This window comes from Micropterus dolomieu, linkage group LG09, assembly GCF_021292245.1.
Source record: "Micropterus dolomieu isolate WLL.071019.BEF.003 ecotype Adirondacks linkage group LG09, ASM2129224v1, whole genome shotgun sequence".
NCBI classification, from domain to species: domain Eukaryota; kingdom Metazoa; phylum Chordata; class Actinopteri; order Centrarchiformes; family Centrarchidae; genus Micropterus; species Micropterus dolomieu.
Window position 1 is genome coordinate 11,107,118 of NC_060158.1, and position 16,782 is coordinate 11,123,899.

General features: G+C 42.6%; 1 protein-coding gene across 1 annotated transcript; it reads right to left on the reverse strand.

Annotated features, from left to right (window-relative positions):
* Positions 1–430: 430 nt before the first annotated feature.
* LOC123976772 (RNA-binding motif, single-stranded-interacting protein 3-like) lies at positions 431–9,076 on the reverse strand. The gene is made up of 3 exons (XM_046059118.1): positions 8,864–9,076; positions 2,410–2,499; positions 431–559 (listed from the first exon to the last, which is right to left on the reverse strand). Exons 1-3 carry the CDS (start codon positions 9,074–9,076, stop codon positions 431–433), a joined length of 432 nt encoding a protein of 143 aa, XP_045915074.1.
* Between the last annotated feature and the right edge of the window lie 7,706 nt (positions 9,077–16,782).

The following is a 16,782-nucleotide window of genomic DNA, read 5'->3' on the forward strand; positions in this document are numbered from 1 at the left end:
GAGTCGCCGTTTCTCATTTCTCCTCTTTATGTGCGTAAACATGGTTCAGAGTTTACTTACGGGACGCACATTTTCCACATTTAAGTTTGTTTTTTATAGATCACAACCTATGCTTGGGAAGTGGCCCAGCCCTGTTTTGTACGTACGCACTGTTTATAAATGAGACCCCTGACATCGGTAAACAGTGCTCGCTAGGAGAGGGCAATATGGATTCAAAATAGACCTACCTGACAAATAAAAGCACTTCATCACATGGATGCAAAAAAAGACCTGCTCACTGATTAGCAACATCCAGGCTATTATGTCCTAATACACACAGAGTCTTTCACAATATATATTGTCGTATAACCCACCCTCAATAATAATAATAAATTGATTAATAATACAAGAGAGAATACCACATTAAAACTTTCCTGTTACACTGTTTGACTTACTTGGACTGGTATGAGTAAGCAGGAACATGGTCGGCAGCACTGTCCACCTGGATCTGTTGCTGCTGGCCAGCCACCTCCTGTGACGAGGGAGCCACTGTCTGGGGGGAGGCGTCCGTCACCACTCCCTGAGGACACACACGGGAGAAAATGTGTCAGCTCCGAACTTTAACAAGCATCTCTCTGCAATACTTGGCACTTCCTGCTGAAAACGATGTGGCTGAACGGAGTAAAATTCTGCTTCTACAACTTCTGTACATTCGTCTTTACCATTGCATGTCCTTTTGTCCTGGAAGAGGGAACTGTGCCCTGCTGCTGCTATATGTTTTATGTGTTTTCTTACCCAAATCAAGGGTCTAACTATAGAGGATGTTGTATGCTGTACCGATTTAAAACCCTTCTCAGACAAACTTGGGCTTAATTTAAAAAAAATAATATATAATTTTTTAATAATTACAATAATATATATATAAAATCTGACATAACTGCATACAAAATAAAACTTAATTCTCTTAATTATTTGCTTCTCAGATTGACAGGTCCATCCCTCTGAACTAATGCTGTGGTAGACAAGCATCTCTTACGCCCACAGAACTTCATTTGAAATATAACATTTTAGAGTAAAGGTGCAGTTATAAAGAAATTGCTGTTTTGAATTTTGACATTAACTTAAGTGTGATACAGCTTCAGTAAATCGCTGTAAGAAAAATATAAAGAATATTTGTCTTTTATAACAATAAAGCTACTGAAGAGGAAAACTGAAAATAAAATGTACAAAAAAGAATACAGAAGTAACATCCCCCTACTGACATTATATAGGGATTAGTGTATAGGAATAAATTATTTACGACTAATATACAAATCTTCAGTACAAAATGTGCTAAACTGCTTGCAGATTTACATTATGTTTGAGGTAAAAAAAAAATCTTTAAAGATGGCCATGTGCACTGCATTCATCACAACAACCTCTTAGCCTTTTTATGTGTCTAGCATTACTGATAGCCCCCATCACTGAGTCATCTCAATCACCTTTAACAAGCTCTCAAGGATACTGCGTCCTGTCCATACATCAGCCCTCCAGACACTGGCTGATACAGTGATATACACCCCGCTGCTGACGTTGGCATCAAGAGGACGGTTGTGAGGATGAAACAGGTGCCAGGGGCTACACTACAACTACATCTCTCTACTCCGTCCCAATCCTTCATGAGGAACTTTCTGGGGGAGGGGGAGCTTGGGAGGGGTGATATAAGAGGAGGAACGACTAATGGGTCTGTCAGGGGAAACTGTCATTGTCTGTGGCTGGTGGGCTAACCAGAGCTCCGTGGCTGACGGATGTGTGTGTGTTCCAGCTACCTAGCAGCGCGGACCGGCTGTAGGGGGGTGGGGGGAGAGAGAGACAGCACAACCAGCACTGTGTCTCACTTCAGCTCCTGTCACCTGATACACGACTGATAGTCCATCTGAATACGTCCGCACTGTCAGCCGCCAGACAGTCGGCCCGCTCTCTTCGCCGGCCTGCTGGCCTGCCTGCCTGGGCCCCACCCACCCGCCCGCCAGCTTTCCACGTTCATCATTTCTCAGGCTGGATTGCCCGAACCTGCCAGGAACTCAGACAGCCGCCCAAGAAGTGACAAAGTCTGCACTGCACTTCAAATGTCTTTCCCAAATACTATAAAACTTCTGACTCATCTTGCTTTGCTTGCAGTTTGCTTGCAGTCATCCTTGTTATTTGCTGGTGGTGCAAGGCTATTTGTTTAGAGAGAATACGAGCAATTTACGGCCTATTTCAAATGCAATCGGTCTATTTAATGACTGTTTTGATCTGTTGATGCGGTGTGCAGGTTTAGAAATGGCAAAGAGAGCGCTTGAGGGTGTAAGTGAGTAGGCTGTCAGGAGTACTGATGTCCTCCTTTGGGTAAACTTTTCTTTAAATTTCTTTTATTAGTAAGCAAGAGTGCATGCATGCGGGTCTTACTTCGACAGGGACGGCTGTTGGAGGCACAGGAGTGTACTGGGGAATGTAGGTCCCTTGCATAGGCGCCGCGGCGGCTGCAGCAGTCATGTACTGAAACACAAACAAAAGACACACACACATCAAAATCTTTGCACTTTAAGATCGCTGCTACACACATCACAATACACACACACACACATACATTTGTGACATAATATACCAAATGCCCAATCCAAAATGGAAACTACAATTATTGCACAAAACTACAATTATTCCCGAAACCATTGGGGATGGGAGCCTGCTGTGCCCTGGACATCCTTTGGAGGGTGCTAAAAGAATATGTGTGCTCTCTCAACAGAGCAGAGCTGAGCAGAGCAGAAGGCAGTATGTGAGGTAGACAGTAGAGGAGAAGGAGGAGGTAGAGATGTCCTGCTGCTCCAACAAAACTTCACAGGCAGACAAATGCACCAGGCCACAGCTGAGAAGAAGATAAAAAATAACAAAAGAAAGAGGAAGGCAGAGTGAGAGAGGAAAGAGAAAGCAGGAGGTCTGTTGCCTGTGGCCTATATTCCTTTAGTCATGCCTGCCCTCTTTTAACTGGGTGCTAGCTCGCTCCATGATGGCTATTTTACAGACCTGACACAAGTTCGGTTACATGACAGCCACAGGGCTTTCACATGCAATATGAATGAGGAAACAGCACTTTGTGTGAGGCTTTCTCTGGGACTTGCTGTGAATGGATGTTGTGTGTGTGTGTGTGTGTGTGTGTGTGTGTGTGTGTGTGTGGAGGGGGAGTGTAAAGCCTGATTTGCCGTTGTGTGCGCTTCTTTTTTAATTAGCGCATGCCTATGCATAAAAGATGACTTATCACTATTTGTCTGCCCAACTGTGCAGATGTATGCATTCTCCTGTGTGTAGCTGTGTGGAACACATATACACGTCTGTGTGAATGCATGTCTCTGTGTGTGCTCGTGAAAGACAGACAAAGAGGCTTGGAACGATAATGCTGCATTATGGCGCCAACGGATGTGATCCCAGATAAAAGCAACCAGGCTGCCTCTCCGCCTCTCCTCGTCTTCCTGCTGCTTTTCTGGACCAAGGAAAAAGGGAAGTACAATCCCTTTCTGTCTGTCTTATTTTTTCCTTTGCCTCTCAGTCCGCCCTGCCAGTACTAAAAAGCATGGCAGCAGTATGCAGTAGGAGGCAGTAATGTAGTGGCTGTGCTGGGCTGCGGAGCCTTTCTTGGCCGTGGGCCCGACGGTGCTGGTGAAGTGTCATTACCGGCAGCGTTGCTAATGGATCGGGTACGGCTCCACCGCTCACCGCTAATGAGAGCAGCTAAAGGCCATGGACATGGGTGATTAACTCCCCCATCGTCGCTGCACATGGCCAGGAGGATGCCCTGGGATGGATGTTAGCGTGTGTTCGTATGACTGTGTGGGTCTGTGCATGTGAATTTAAGGTTATCACACCTTCAGGGATGTCACACTCAGGACAGGGTGAGGTGGCATATCCAGACTTCCTGACACATTACCTCTCTGTCATCCCTTTCCCCCTCTCACCTTCCTGTCACTCGTTCACTCTCTCGTGCTCTCTCAACCTGCTATTGTCTAAAAGCGCCTATCAGATTGTTGAAGTGACCTTCTCCCCGGTGAATTGAAACCATGCATACCAATTTTCCTCAGGACTTTATGTCTTCGCCTCTCCTTCCCATTAAGTAATTCAGCCAACTCACCTGTAAGGGCTGCATGAAAGCAAATGAAGGGAAGCAGGAGATAATTAGCGATATCAAAATCTCCCTGTCAAAGGGAGAATGTCCATTTGAAATGTTATATTTCTCTGCAGGACTGCAAAGCGAATTTAAATTAGATTTAACAAGAAAATTTAATAAGATAAGATTTTTTTCTTCTACCATAACCATTAGTTAACCTATTAAATGTGGCAGGTTGAGCAGGGCATATTTCTGCAGTCACTGCTGTGGAAAGTCAGGGGGATGTCAAGCCTAGCTATAGTGAATTGGGTTGCTATGGTGATAAAGATGATTTTTGTCCAATTTCAACTCTTTTAATACTTCCCTGTCCATAGTCAGGGGACATGTTTGGGCAATATAAAGCATCTCTAATTGGCAATAAATGGTGTTTCACTCTCACAGTCACACACACAGCCACACGTATCTACGAACATGCACACACACATACACCTGCGCATGGAACAGATGGCGTGGGCGTATGTTTGATGAACAGGGGGCCTGAATAGTTCCTTAACGAGGCTGATGTGAGTAGACTCCTTAAGTCTCTTCTCTACCATCATTCTCCACGACATACACTTAAAACTACAGAATAAAGTAAAACTGCAATGCAGCAATGCGAGAATGGAATCTATACCATAGACAGAACCACTCTGGTACCACAGTGGTTTGGCCCTCTGTAACTTATAAGACATAAGAAAATGTATGTTTGGTGGGTACACGGATTATAGGGCAGTTTACTTTCTGCTGTCCATTTTCCACATCAATAAGAATGAATAAGAAATTGTAGTTCTGGCACCGGTGGAATGTAGCACAGCACGTTAATATGTTTAAATGTTGAAATAAATCATCCACCTCCCTGTCACTCAGTCTCCACATTTATCTATCCCGTCTGTGTTGACATGCTGTTCTGTCGCATCGTGTGCAAGGAGGAGGATAACAGTTGGTCAAGGCAAGAGCATCCAGCTACTCAGTGTAGGTTATTAATGGCAGGGCAGTGTGGGGATGGGCTCTGATGACTATTGATCCTAGCTGTGGGGCTCCAACATGATGGGAACTATTGGAGCTACACATCAGTGGCTGTGAATCACAGTGCTGTACCACTTCCCCATTAAAAGCCATGCATATTTTGGCCCCCGGCTTTGCTAACACCCTACTTGCAGAAATGTATACTGGCAAAATCAGTGCCATCTTTTCAGTCACCTCTAAACACATTCTAATAAGCAGGCTTTTACAGTATGTAGTTTTACTATTTTACTATTTATTATTTCAGTATTAAAATGTACCCTGTGGAGTTTTTAACCTCTAATAGCGCTATGGACAAGAGTGGAGTCCCTGTTTTGATTGTGCCATGCATGCGCAGAAGGACGCATGCACACGTAATTCATGTAAACAATGCAGGTTTCAAAATGTCCCCCCCAATAAATTGCCATTGCAAATGTTCTATGAGGAAGGAAATGTGTAGCTGTTGTCTAGTAGTGTTCTCTTAGTGAAAGAGTCAGCTAAAATGCACTGTAGAGCTGAGGGGAACCACATAATACTCAGTGTGATTGTCACTACGAGTGACACCTTTCACAACAGTTGCATACGAATTGAAAACATCTAATTAAAATTAAGAATTAAGGTCATCTTTAAATTTAGAGCAAAAACATGAAATTCAGAACATCAAAATACATTGAAGAGTGGCACAACTCTTGCACCACAGTTCTTGACTTCATTCAAATTCAATGTAATATTTTAAAATGCCATAAAAGGCTGTTCCTCCCTTAACAATTACCTTCAAGGTCCTGCAAGGACCTAACTGCTCAGTGGCACTGGGAACCACCCGGGTGTCAACATGTGTTACTGTGCTTCAAGAGAATAGAGTGCATGTTCAGTCAACCTTCACCGGGTGAGTAAAGGTTAAATATAGTCATGCACAGTTATGGAAATGTAGTATAACATACTGTACTTAGACCTCCCCGCAGAAAACCATGGGAAACAGCCCAGATAATAGAGGAAAGCGCTTCACACAAATCTGTCTTGCTGGGACAGAGAAGCTGTCAATCACCACTGTCACCATGACAACAGAGACATGGGTTCTACTTGCCATGACAGGAATAGGATGGAGAACACAGAGGGAAGGTCACCTCTTGTCATGTCAGACACTATGTCGCTAACGCACAAATGCAGACAATGATGTACGTGCAAGCACACACACACACACACACACACACACACACACACACACACACACACACACACACACACACACACACACACACACAAATACTAAAATGACAGAGCATGTGCACATCCACACTTGCACAGTAACTAACAGGCAAGCGCTAGCACAAGGCATGACAGATTGACTCTTGTTAAGTGGTGAGAGCTTGAAGATAGTAAATAAATCAGTAACAGAGCAATATGCACCAAACATGGTGCAATAAATCAGTGAGGAGCATGGATGGCATGTTTATGTGTGCCATCCATAAACAGTAAGCCTGAGGTTCTTTAGCATTCTGTAATCAAGTTGTTCAAGATAGACAGTCACCAAAGTGACTATAGAAGTTGTCGAAAACAGAACATTTTCTGGTGAAGCAACTGAATTCCAAAGCAGTGACCATCAGACGGCACTGATCCATGCTTCCTCATTACGAGGTGAGGTTTTCCTTGCCACTCCTTTCTAAACAGGCCTAACCAATCCGTGCCTATCCCCGCTGCAAAATAACACGGCGTTCTCGGAAAACCATGGTCACCACACCAGTGTCACAGCTTGGGTGGACCGGGAACATTTGGTTCTTTTCTTGGAGAGAAGAAGAAAGCCGCAGCCATGCACAAACAGCCGCAGAGAGATGCTGGAACAGCCAAGAGTATTCTGAGGTGTGGCTTCTCCTTCGGCGGCCAGAAGCAGTCGTGGATAAGTTGTTGACTTTGGAGACACTCCGCATGGCAGGTGCTCTTCACTGGCGAATGTAGCGTCACGTGACCACCAGAGGCATTAAAAACAACCTCACCACATGCATGCACACTTGAGGAATGTGCTCTAACAACAAGAGTGTGTGCTGTCCAGTCCAGTTTACTACACGGATAGTTAGAGACCCCTCTTTAAACAGGCTTCCTCAATCAGGTGGTATGAAATGGCTTTCACATCTGGATTAAGAATAAGATTTATAGGAAACATGTCTTAATTCCCATAGATGATCAAGTGTGGCATGCCGTGAGTGCAGCTCAGCCATAGAGAAGTTATGCTACACAGCACATTGCCTCAGGAAAGCCAAGCAGGCAGAAAGGGGAGAGGCAGAGAGAGTAAACCAGAGTGCCTTAACCCACTTTCTACTTTAATACAACCCATCAAACATCAGAAGCCATCATCATAGATTAGCCTGTCTCTAATCCTGGCTGTTAGCACAGCTGGGGCAGATTAGGGAATGGGCATTCCTGACAGAGCCAAGATGGCGTCACAGTCACTGACAGCTCACCTGGAAACACATGGGTAACTGTACAATACAGCACTGTTTCAATCATACAAACACACACACAGAGATCAAACGTAGTGCTGGAGCAAAGCTGCCTGCTTGCCTGCCCCTGGGGCAGCAGGGCTAGGGCAGGAAGTCAGGCTTCAGAGCTGTGTGACACCTCTAAGTCGACTTGATCCTGAAACGGGGGGAGTTCCTGGTTTAGGGGGCGGTGACTGTAAGCGAATGTGTGTGTGGAATAAAAAGAACTGATGGAGTGATAGATTTGATGTGTGATTTAGAGAGTAAGGGAGACACGAAGTGTGAGAAAGAAACTGAAATTAGAGGGTGAAAGTGAGGAAGGTGGAGAACACAGAGCTCTGTCACACTGTTAAGCTTCACAGGAAATCTGTTTAATGTGGAAGATCAGGGAGGAAATATGCTCTCTCAATATCTGGCAGTGAATGCATGCAGTGTAAAACAAATGATATGGCAGCTCCATGGCAGAGCACATGTGGCGACAGCCTAAGAAGGTTGGGCTTTCTTGAAAGGAAATGTAAAATCCATCTTTTGCACAATGTGTACTTTGTTTTTTAAATAAATGAACAATGATCTCGGTCCTCCTCACCCAAACCTACTGTGTAATGGGCACCTGCCATTTTCTTTCTCACCAAAACAGCTAGCCAGAAATACATTGAAAGTGCTCTTTTCTATGAATGGATTTGTAGTGTTTGAGCATTCATTATTCTTAAGGGCACAGGTTTGGTTTCAAAAATAGGGGACACAATTTCGTTGGGTTTATTGACACCCCAAAATCTGAAACTGTTACATACATACACATACAGTACTACATCCTGCATTTGTTTACCTTAGTAAATCAATTAAATAACACATTATGATGAAACTGGTTAGTGTGCTTTCCATATTAATGATATTTTACAAAAGATTCAGAAATGCTTTATTGCTGTATTCTAGTTTCACTAACAGAGACCTGACTATCAATATTAAATAAAACCATTTTTCATCACTAAAAAGAACACAATCCTTTAGTGCCATATCACTGTGTGTGTACTGTACGTGGACAGCTGTGTCTACTTACGGTCTCAGACAGAGCAGCTTGTATGTAGCGTAAAAAGAAAAACCCAGAGGAAAAAGTCCACCAATGCTCATAAAGTTTACTGAGGTGATCGCACAGCAATAACTGAAGACAGCCTAGATGAGTATATCTGCATTAGACAGACTTGTGTTTGGGTGTTTGTGTAATGTGCGTGGTGATCTAAAGAGAACTCACACTTCCTGTAGTGCCCAGGGACAGATGGTTCATCTGCTGGGTGATAGGGCCCATCATGCTGGCAGGCTGCATGGACATAGTGTGGTCCATAGCTGGCGTGATCACTGCACCCTGGTGAAGCAAGAGACAAGACAAGTAGAAGGTGAGATGGAAGGAGATTGTGCATATTATTTTACTTCTTCTTTTACTGATTTTGCAAGGAAAAGGAGGCATATATAAGGATGTATAAACTAGAGGGCAGGGAGTGGTGGAGGAGGGACACTTGGGGTTGTGGTGGTAAGGGATAAAAGGAGGTAAGGCAGGAAGTTGCGGTTAGAAAGGAGAAGAAGAGAGAGAGAAGGATGACAGGAAAGAGAAAAGCTGAGTAAGAGATAGAATCAACAAAAGCATAAAAGCAATAAAAACAGAGAAGGAGAGAAGGGTGGCGCCCAGACAGGACTGACATGACATGCTGCCAGAGAGGATGAAGGTAAAAGGGTCAGCTTCAACAAACAGCAACAGAACACAGGGACATTTTCAAGATCAATACACACTATTGTCTTAGGTCCATCAAAAGCATCAATATCTGCTGCTGATGTTTTAACAATATGGGTTTGTGAGGTTAATTGATTGCTGAGAGAGGATGCTTCCTCTCCATCCCTCCATCCCCGTCTCTCACTTACTCTCTTGCCTACCCTCTTGGTATAATGCACGGCATGTTTTCCCTAACGGGCGGATGAGAGCGCTAGAAGCTTCTTTTCCACGGTGCAGTGGAAACATGAGGGAAAGTGATGAAACCATTGTTGCTCTTTCATCCCTTGTCATGATAGCTCCATTTCCCTAGTACTGAAGCCTCTGGAGGAACACTTTCAAAACCAAGCCCTTTTCCTCTGCTCGCCTCTCTATTCACTTTGTGTGTGTCTGTACTAGAAGTGCATATATGTGTTTGTAGGTAAGCATGCAACACACTGTGTGTAACAGCATTTGTGCACGAGTGAGAATGAGAGGACACTGTCTGTGTGTGAATGTGAGCGTGCAATTCTAATAAATTATGTTTGCAAGTGTGCGTGTGCTAGTGCGCACTCCATTGGCGACTCTGTGTGGGCCTATTGGAGAACAAACTGTGCAGACACGGCCTGTCAGAATCGCTCTGCTTGTCTACTCCCTGCATTCACAACACAGTCAGCTAACACTCTCTGTCCTCCCTCTCCCACTCGATAAGCTCTATGGGATCCTTCCCGGAGTTTCACCTCAGCACAAAAAGAAAGACACTGGGTAGATTGCTGGGATCAATGGTGAAGTATTCCAATTGCATCAGCTCTTTGTAAGTTCAAACATACCCTTGTTAGAACGTTGTAAGTGTTTGCTAAGGGGAGATTTAGGCATCACTAAATTAAAAAAGGTTGAACCACACAAACTCAAGGGTGTAATTGCGACTAGGGATGGAGAGAACTTGCCCTTTCAATCAGAGCGACTGCTCTGAAGCCTTTTTTTTCACCCTGTGTTTCACCTCTCAGGCTGTATACAACTGCCCTATTTTACTGGTGAAGATCAGGGCTATATGAAACCTGAAATAAAAACCTGCAGAATTACTCAGGTGTAACTGTTATATAGCTAAATGAACAGTTACTAATCTTACATTAGCTTGCTAGATCTGATAAATTATCTGAAAGATTAGAAACTTAAATATATATCATCGCCCCCACTAAAACTATTATTTTTATCAGGTTTTAACAATTTTACACCTCGATGCTACACTGACTTTGTTGTTTTTTGTTTGTTGTTGATGTTTACCAAAAAACAATTTACACATGACTGAAATCTTTACTATTGTAACAAAGACCTTTCTTAAGCTTCAGTGATGCAACCTGGTTTAGTAAATCACTAGTTTGAAACTAACTAGTCAATACTAAAAACATAGGAAGGCCAACATACAAAATTGGCAACGGTTTTACGAGTGGATGGTGCAATCCAATGCAGATCCTTGACCTAAGTGATACCCCAATTTCAAAGTAATTGTAACATGTATATAAACTGAGCATATCTTATCTGTTCTGTGTGGAGAATCAGAACTTTGTAAAGTAACTAGTGTCTTTAGCTGTCAAGCAAATGTAGTGGATTAAAAAGGATAATATATATCTCAGAAATGTAAATGTTTAAAGTAGCAAAAATTGAAAATACCTAGTACTTAGTTCTATTTAACCAGACAAAAAAAAGAAAAGGAGAGGGGAAATGAGGAGACCAGCAGAAAGACTGAGCGAGGACAGGAGGGTTGATTACGGAGAGAGCTGATGGAGGTCATGAGAAGGGAGCCAGAAAAGACGAAGCGGAAGTGGAGAAAATTTAAGAGAAAGGCTGAGGGAGGAAGAGAGGAAACAGAGAAGCGAGAGGGAAACAGCGGGAGCTGTGGGCTACCTGTTACTGATTCAGCTTCTGACAATGCCTTTATAATGGGAAAGGGAGAGCAACGGAAAGGCTTAATTCACAGACGTGTCAGGGAGAGTTAAGCCGATTTGTGATTTCGATTTTCTGTGTTTGTGAGACTGAGTGTCTATGAGAGAGGCGGTTTTAGTGTGTGTGTGTGTGTATGTGTCTGTGTGTTTGTGTATGTTGTGTTGTGTGTCTGTCCACAGACAGACTAGAGAGGAAGGAAAATGAGAAAGAGACTGACACAAATAGACAAGATATGTTTTTGATTTGTCCTCTGTGAGAGAGAGAGAGAGAGAGAGAGAGAGAGAGCGCGCAAGATGATGGATGCTACAGACATAGCTGCTACAAATGTATGAGATGATGTTTACAGATCTCCTCAATGTATGTACATGTTTTGGGGTGTGTGTGTATGTGTGTCTGTGCTTAAGATGGTATCGATCCCCCTCTAGACAGGAGCCAGGAGCCAGCCCCTTGGTTGTTAAATACATTGATATACACTCAGCGACCAGAGACAATGTACAGTAAATAAGAAATAGTGTAAAAACTCTTACAGCCAGCAAATGTTTTTAATGACCACTCATTCCAAATAAATAGCAACACTCCAACTGATGGAGTGCTGATCAGTATCAGCTGATATCCATTACATGGTCTATAGAGTTGCTGATCAGAAATAACAGTTGTAAAATGGGTATGGCAAATACATAAATGTGACACAGATTGCTAGTGTTTTTACTGCCTGATCCATTACAGCTTAAGGATCTCATGAAGGGGTTTATATTCCCTACATAGACTCAGGTAGAAAGTATGTTTAGGTTGCCAGTATCAAGCTTAAGGAGTATTTGGTTTCTTGTGGCACAGATTTTCATCTAGTTTTGAAATATTGCCTTTTTGTTCGCAACTGTGTGACTGAAAGAGATGTAAAACTGCTTTCTATTATTTACAAAAAATCTTTGTCAAGCAGGCAGTTGAGCATTTTGTATCATTTTAGAGTGAAAAAAGAAAATCCTGGAACTTTACAAATAAGGAAAACAGTATGTTTTTACAGGATGTCTTCTGTAGAAGATAAGACAAGATAAGAAAACTTTATTGTCTGTCACAAGTGACAGAAATTTGACAGGCTCAAAAGACATAAACACACATAAAACAGAGATACACTGAAGACAATTTAGCCACATTATTTGTACAGACATGTGCAATACAAAAATGTGATATGTTCTATATGTGATTGTTCAATATAGTAATGGCTGTGGGAATGAAGGATTTTTTATATATGTTTTTTCTTGCAAGTGGGACTCTGTAGCGTCGACCTGATGGCATTAACTGAAAGGATTGGTTAAGTGGGTGGGTGGGATCCTGTGTGATTGTAGTGGCTTTCCTCAATACTGACCGGGTATGGAGTTCTGTTAAGGGAGTTTGAGGGGAGCCTATTATCTTACTAGCTTGATTTATTATTCGTGCAAGTTTGATTTTATGCTTAACAGTAAGGGCATTATACCAGGCTGTGATATTAAAAGTGAGTATGGATTCAATGAGTGACCGGTAGACCCTAGTTATAATGTCCTTGCTCACACTAAAATCTCTAAGTTTCCTCAGCAGGTGTAAACGCTGCTGCTGAAGCTACCTATAAAATGCTAAAAAAAAGATCTGTATCAGATTAGCTGATTCTGATGACTTAAAAACAGCGGTCAGTATCAGCCCTGAAAAACCTGATCAGAGCATCCTTACAGCCAGCCGTCTGCTGATCTCTGTTGCTGCTGCAGGTTATCCAACATTATTGCCTATCTACACTGTTGCTGATATATCACCGCCTTCAGGCACCGACATTGCCTTCCCTTTGACTGAAAACAGCCTGAGGTCACAAAGAGAAGCTCACACACCGATCCTCACTTTGTAGGCCCTGATGTTGCACTTCAAACTAGCATCCTGTAATGTTAAGACATTGTACATAAAATCTAATCAAAAATCTAAAAGCTAAAGTGAGTGTGCTTTTTGACAAGTGAAATGTAAAAGTTGGGGAAAAAAAGACATTAAAAGCCTCAAGAACATCATACAACGACAGAGGCTGTATTCCTGAGTCTTCCACTCAAACAAAGCATCACTTGTGTCGTCCACATGAAAGAGGACCCACGCTTGACTCAAACATTCCTTGCTGTATTTGACAGTTGGTTTCTCCACATGAGATTCTGTGGTTTGGATACTGATGCTGGTGTGTGTACGTTAATGTGTTTTGTATTGGGGTAAATGTAACACACACACACTGCTGAGGTGCTGATGGCTTGCACGGAATAGGGTTTGAGTAATTTTGCTAGCTTTAGTACTGCATAGACATTTCTCCAGTGAAACACACACGCAGACTAAGCTTGTTCACTCAGTCGTTATTGGTCTGGAAAGCCTGGTGAACATCTGCTGATGATTGACTGGTAACTATATACAGTACAGAATGCCAGGGACCCCTAATATTGTAGGGTGGCCCACCTGAAGGGCACATACTCTAGACACTGAAACAGTATACACAGAAACCATAAAAGTTACTGGTTATGGAATGTTATGAGTGTAAGTTTTTGTATATCATCTGTATTTTTATGTTCATGCATGATCTGAATGTATGTATGTGTGCTCTTGTTTATCTTGTTCTGTGTTTGTGCTCTATTAAGGTTTACAATAGCCACACCTAATGTTGCCCTACCTACCTCGACTGTGACCGCAGTTTCCAGATGCCCTCGGGCACCTTTCTATTTGGGTAAGCCCAAAAAAGGGAGGCAGCATCCTGGGTCTTTGACTCTAATCCGCAGCATGAATCCCTCCTTGGGGCTAACAGACTGCCAGGGCTGCCCTACTATTACCAACACAGTCTGTCTACAAGACACAGCGTGTCATAGACTAAGCCAGGAAGGTGAACTGCTCATTTTATCCAACTGAAGTAGCAGAGATATAGTAGTGCACACTGATGGATAGCAATGCATGAAGCTCACAAGTTTACATTCATGCAGGTAGCTACTTATCATGGTCCTTTCTCAACATGTTTAAATTTGAAATCTCATTTTTTTAAGTGTTTTGAGAAGCTTATCTGCAAACATGGCAAGAACCTAGAGGGAAAAGGGGATTGTTCTTGTGAAAATTAAGCAGCCGAGGGACCACAACAATGTATTTTCACAGATTACCAGTGTATTACAATAAATTACAATTACACATTTTCAATTACAATGTATTTAACAGATTTAACTCATTATTTAACAGAACTCAATTCAATTTCACTCTACAACTTGTTGTATTATGACAATAAACCTACCTACCTACCTATTAACATGTGGAGCCAAACACCGATGAAGGATTTCTCACCTCTGGCAAAGATGTTTATCTACTGTGTATCTATTTGTCCTCCACAGTGAAATGAAAACAAGAGGGATAATGGATCAATCTCCTTCCACTTATTGATTATTTGATCTGTCAATCATGTGCAATATCTCAGAGGACGCAGATTGAATTAAAACAAACTGTGTTACCACTGAAATCAAAATTACACCAGCTGGAACGTGAGGACATATGTGACTAACTGGCTATGATTGAGATTGATCATGTCAGTGCTGTTGTGCAGGAATAAATATTTGTGTCTGCGAGTGACAGACAGATCCAAACTATCAATTTCATCCCTATTGTAGTGAAACAACGGTTGTGGATTTGTGCATTTTATATGGAATAAAGTTGGAGCTACTCCAAATTCCTTTTTCTCTCCCACAGAGGAGCAGGGGGTGTCAAAGATCAACTTTCAACGGACTGCTGGGGAGACCCCAACGGAAGGGGGGGTGAAAGTTGCTTTCTCTAAGTGCTAGCCCGACCATAAAACTGGCACCTTTTTGATTCCGAAGCTGATAACGCAGTGACTGACTGTTAAACTGACAAAAGGGACACGAACCAGCGATTAGCGTTTCCCTGAACAGCCTATCAAAACTGCCCCCCCCCCACACAGCACCTTGCTCTGTGTTTCATTACCCCATCAAAGGGATACCCCTTGTCTCACCCAAGTGTGACATAACCCAGGAAGCCGAACTTTAAATAACCAAAGACTGCAGTCTCCAAAGACTCAAAGCATTCAATTAAATCTTAGTTACTTGATTACGTTTGCCTCTATTTGAGTAGCTTTGTTACCATGTTGTTACTATCTGTTGCTGATATTAGTGCTGAAAAGAATCTAAATAAGTTACTTTGCAGTGTTTTTATTTTCAGCAAGACACTCCCTCATCTAATGGAATCAATGCTTGTTCATAATACTTTCCTACAAAATTCCTTTAGAAATGATGATAAAGAAATGTTTTACTATACTCTTAATCGCCAGCTTGAATTTAAGGATGAATAACTAAATTCCCCGGTTCCTAAGGGGAGATGATCTTGGATTAATCTAAGCTTTCCTCATGTAACCTGAGCTCCCCCAAGTGGACGAAATAAGTATTACATACCATCGTTGGAAATGCCGTTAAATGTATAAATATCCTGACCAACAATGTGACAATTGCTTCCTGTTACCAAATGCTTAACTTAGAATGGTACTGTTTGACCATTGAGGTTCGATTGTGGAAAATATTTGATTATAATACGCGCAAATAGATTTCTTTTCTTTTAGACATTAAGTTTAGAAAGGCAGTCCCTTGGGAAACCTGAAACGCCCTCTGGGGAACCACGCCCCAGGCAACAAAAGAGCGACACGCGACGTCATTCGCACTCTTCTCTCTCCTCTCTCTCGGCTCGCTCTGCCCTCTGGATGCCTCGGCACGCATCCGGCGTGCCTCGCCAGGCAACGCCCTAAGAGTTCAGCCAGCCCTTTGTTCGCTTGAAGCTACACACGCGAAGTGCTGCGACATCGATCTGCCCCTCAGTTTGTATTATTTTTTTTCTTTCTTTTGTTTTGTTAAAGTTATCAGTCCGTTAAGTTACACTGGACTAATTCAGGAACGACCAAGTTCCATTTTTAAGCTTTTTCGTCGAGCCAACTTCACCGAGGTCAGACCAAGCCACGTGGTCTCGCCAGCAGCCACGAAGGAAACCTGAAAACAGCCGAATTGCCAGACGGAGGACGGCGTTTTCTTCAGTCAGACACGGAGAACCCCGGAGAATCCCTAGCAAAAAGCCAGGATCGGGCAGCTAGCGTGGGACCCGTGCAACAGGCCAAAAGCAGACTGTCGACAAGCAGTAAGACTTAACAACATTCTGTGGTCAGAGATGTCCCGTAAATATTTCCTTTTAACTCCTAAACTCATAGCTTACTTTCATTAGTTCTCCTATGCCGTATGAGTCAAATGCTTCCCACAATCGAACCTCCATTCCTCATTGTTCAGCAATTGTTTATTTTCCCTGTATTTAACCACCCTTTTATATTGCATTAGTTAGAGAATAAATTCACTGTAATATAATCAAGAGCTGTGTGTGTTGCCCATTTCTACGTCCCTGCCAAGAGAATTGACCCTTTAGATATGAGACTGACTGACTGATTTAAGATAATTGAGCGATTATTAACT